Consider the following 4390-nt stretch of genomic DNA (forward strand, 5'->3'; position numbering starts at 1 on the left):
CGTGTGGTTTACCCATAGCAATTTGGGCTACCCATGTGACTGGTCATTCTCATTCAACATATGAGAGGCCATAAAGTATAATTAACATCTGCTCCAACAATGAAAAACAAGATTGTCGCTGGTCTTTTTGCACAACATGTAGCGTTACAGTAATAATAAATACCGCGGGTGAAACAGGTAATATCTTTAGAGAACAACAAAGGAACAAAAGTAGCTATAATAATATCTTTTTTGTTACATGTTAAACACAAATTACAGTGGGCTAACCGCGAATATCGAAACCCGATTTTTAGTGTTATATGCCATCACACTTAACACTAAGCCACGTGGTGGCGCGAGCGAAGTAACTTTACATTTTCTTTGACAACGCGTTATGCAAAAATTGCAGACTCGGACTAAATGAAAATTTTTGAAAATGTGACTATTAAAAGGAGCATATATAAATCGCATGACATGCCTGCATACCACAGTTGAAGATGACTCTTACCCTGTCAAAATTTATACTTACATCCCCTTGTCTTATCATTCTCACCATTAACTACGAAAAAATATGATGCATTAAAACTATCAATTCCCTTAACCATCTTAAACACCTCAATCAGATCCCCTGCCACTCTATTTTTTTTAAAAGAGAAAACAATTTGAAATACCTTGTATGACAATCTTTCCTGCCCCCCCCCTCCCCCCAGCGATATGTCTGCGGACTTACGTTAGAAACCGGGTTTTAATACCCGTGGTGGGCAGAGTACAGAGAGCCCATTGTGTAGCTTTGTGTTTAACTACAAACAAACAAACAGAAAATCTTTCCATCCAAGGTATTATCTTAGTAGCCTTCCTATGAACCTTATCCAACAATTCAATATCCTTCATAAGGTAAGGAGCCCGAGACTGGACACAATACTCTAAATGAGGCATAACCAGTGACATAAACATTGAAATTATAAACACTTCAGGCTTACACTCAATATTTTTGTAAGTTCTGCCTAAAATCATATTTACCCTACCACTAGAAATAGCACACTGCTTCGACTAATCAATTGAAAAATAGAAATTCTATTCTGCCATAACACTATTGAGGTTAATCTAATCAAAATTATACTTATAATTTAAATTATGATAACTCAAATGCATTTATTATAATTAAATGTCATCTGCTATTATTTGTCCATTTCATCAATTAATGTGTATTAAATACGTTATTTAATTTAGCCCCCCTTTGAGTGATATTTTAATGTAACTTTTTTTAAATTACAAAATTTTGATAAATCAAATTCCATTAGTGGTAAGAATTATATTTTTCGCGTTAGTTTGGTTGTATATTTAAATTGAATAAGCTCGCCATCTAGTGAAGTACAAAAAATTATAACAAAACTACAGGGACAAATATATTGCTGCCGCCGATCCCTGTTCTTTTGTCAGTGATATAGAGATACACTGCCGTTTAAATGGATGTAGAAATATATAGAACATTTTTTCGAAACAAGAGTCAATTTCCAGAAGTGACTAGTGAGGGAAATATCGATACAGTTGACTTTCTAGAAGCTTCCAGGGGAATAGTGTCGTTTATTGGTAAATAACTAAGTAAATATCTCATGTACTACTGCGTATACTTATCAGAATATAACAGTCACAGTACTACTACTTACTTACTCATTGCTGCTTGTAGGTTCTACTAGTACTATCAGCCCTTCAGAATACAAGTTACAACTTAAATGCATGCGAAGTTTTTCATAATATTAAAAAAATAACAACAAAAAAACGAAGAAAAGAAAAGAAAAACGAGACTGTAGTTTTACCTTTACACATGATAATGGAAGATGTGATCTGGTTGAACCAACAACTTGTTCAAACTTATCATTTTTGGTTTTGAGAAAATTAATGTTATCTACATGTCTGATGTCAATGATGTAAACACCAACATTGTCCCACAATTTAGATTTTAGATCTTTTATCTGAAAAGAAAAAAATCATTCATCTGAATCAAGTAACTTACTGAAAAAATAAAAGACAGCCTGAATTTTGGGGAAGTACTACTATAGTACTAGCAGTATGAAGAATGTGATACTTTATTTTCAGTCATTTATCCTGTGAGCTTCCACTAAACCTTACAAATTATTATTCACTCATCCTTAAAAGGGTTATATCAATTCTCTGAACATTTCTGTTTGCCAAATTATCACTTCCCTGGAACCATATCTTACAATGATAATCTTATTTAGTGTGTTGTCCTCTGATTATATGATCCCTATCTTATCCTCATTAAGGCAAGAAGGTAACTCATTGGTTATGGAAGGTATGATTCTAGGAGTGGTGCCACGAAATGCAGAAATTTTGGAGAAACAGCATTAAGGATTAGCAGGGGATTATTATTCTGGAGGTGAAGATGATTTAGGAGAGAGGTTTGTAGTGCTGTTTACGTCAGGTCACTTATTGCTCCTAATCCAAAGATTAAAGCCAAGAAATGCAAGTACCAATTGTAATATGTATATGCTTAAGTTAGGTTAAATTCTGTCCTCATATGACAATCTTCATACAAGGTATCATCTTAGTAGTACTCTTTTGAATCCTTTCCAACAGTTCAAAAAAAAAGAAAACAGATTACTTGTTATTAATGTTTTTAGAGGGAAAATCTAACTGGACATATTAAGTAGGTTAGTACTTATTTAAGGGCTCACTTGTATTCTCTTTTGGGAATTTAATTTTTAAAATTAAGTTACTTAGATTAACAATTAGTAACGTGTACTGAAAGTAGAGATGTGGTATACATTTTAACTGTAAATGAGTGTAATGCTAATAATTAAAAGTATCTGTATCAGTTAATAAGGGAATTTAGTGCCAGACTAATCTATAAATTGTGAAGTAGCTTAATTTTAGTTAAATATAGAGTTATTGGGTGGGTTGATTGGAAATAAAGACTAGTAAATCTCAATATGGTAAGAGGTAGTTCATGGGTAATTGGGGTGAGAGTTATAACGTGATAGACCCCAGGATTGGGTTTGAGAATTGTAGGCTAGTTTTTGACTTTTCAGAGACTCGTAAAAGACTTGGCACATACATATGTTAGAGCTTACTTGACGATAATTTGAAGACAACTTTGGGGAGGATTGCTATTATAGGGTTAAATAGCAGATTAGGTGCAGAAACTAAAGGCAGGGAGTGGATAGAGTTAGGATAATGTTTTGGATTAGGAAAGTTTGAGAATAAGAGTGCTGGGTTTACAAAGGTGCACAGTAACAGCAAAGTTAAAGCTGTAAAGACAGGTTCAGGGACCAGTTTAATAGATTAGAACATTAGGCTGCTTGCAGTGAAGAATGAGATGATTGAGAAGTCTACATAGTGGGGGACTCTCTCTCTTTTATAAAATATATCATTAAAATTATTTCTGTAGAGTGTTGTTTAGAAAGAATAGGACTGGAATTTGTTTGGCAGATGTTAAAGTACAGGACAATTTAGCTACTTTGGTACCATGGATGTTCTCGTTTTGTAGCGTGTGTATAGGAATGAATGATGTTGAAAACTCAGCTTAAAAAAGTATGAATAAACCCTTCAGAGGAACAAAACAGATGAATTCAGGGATCTATCTCAAATGGAAAACTATAATGTAGGAATTACTGAAACTTGGTTAGATTTGGAGAATGTGGATTATTGGAGTTATTTCGAAATTCCAGTTATAGAATACATTATTTAATAGTGGGAGAATTTTGAAAAGAGAGGGCTAGGAGTTTTTAATATAAGGGATGAATTGTAACATTTTAGGATTTAAGATAAAAAAAATGGCTGTCAAGAAGATGGATCTATATGAATCATATTCAAGGCTTATAAGGGTAGAAAGTTTTTAACTGGAAATTGTTATATGCCACATATTCAGACACGTCAGGTCAATGAGAAATTGTATAATAAGCTCATTGTTGCTACTAACAACGAAACTGATGCAATAATGAAGAAGGCTTTAATTTTTGATACATTTAGTTGGATTGTATGAAGCCAAGTAGTGAGGGAGAAAGATCTTGAAGCTTTTCAGAATAGTTTCAAATGTTAAGAAAGCCAACTAGGGAGGAATAGATTTATTGTTAACCCTAATGGTTAAAAAATGCATTCTAATCTTATAAGTAAGAATGCAAGAAAAGTATGTTTAATTAGTTATACTCATTACCAGATTGATTTTCAGTTTCACTCTAAAGTGGTAGCTTGCCCTGATTGAAAATCAATATTAACGGATATGATTGTAAGAGTTGAACTAAGGGAATCATGATCATTGTATAATTAATACAATGCCTGTGATATTTTAAAAGTATGTTTAATTAGTTATACTCATTACCAGATTGATTTTCAGTTTCACTCTAAAGTGGTAGCTTGCCCTGATTGAAAATCAATATTAACGGATATGATT

General features: G+C 33.0%; 1 protein-coding gene across 1 annotated transcript in view; it reads left to right on the plus strand.

Annotated features, from left to right (window-relative positions):
* The first annotated feature begins 1403 nt into the window (after window positions 1-1403).
* Window positions 1404-4390, plus strand: part of LOC106472117 — a 41255-nt gene continuing 38268 nt past the window's right edge. Inside the window, exon 1 of the mRNA XM_022400722.1 lies at window positions 1404-1569. Within this exon, the coding sequence (XP_022256430.1) occupies window positions 1446-1569 (124 nt within the window). The 5' untranslated portion in view covers window positions 1404-1445. The remainder of the gene's footprint in view (window positions 1570-4390) is intronic.

This window comes from Limulus polyphemus, unplaced genomic scaffold, assembly GCF_000517525.1.
Source record: "Limulus polyphemus unplaced genomic scaffold, Limulus_polyphemus-2.1.2 Scaffold5096, whole genome shotgun sequence".
In the NCBI taxonomy this organism is placed as follows: domain Eukaryota; kingdom Metazoa; phylum Arthropoda; class Merostomata; order Xiphosura; family Limulidae; genus Limulus; species Limulus polyphemus.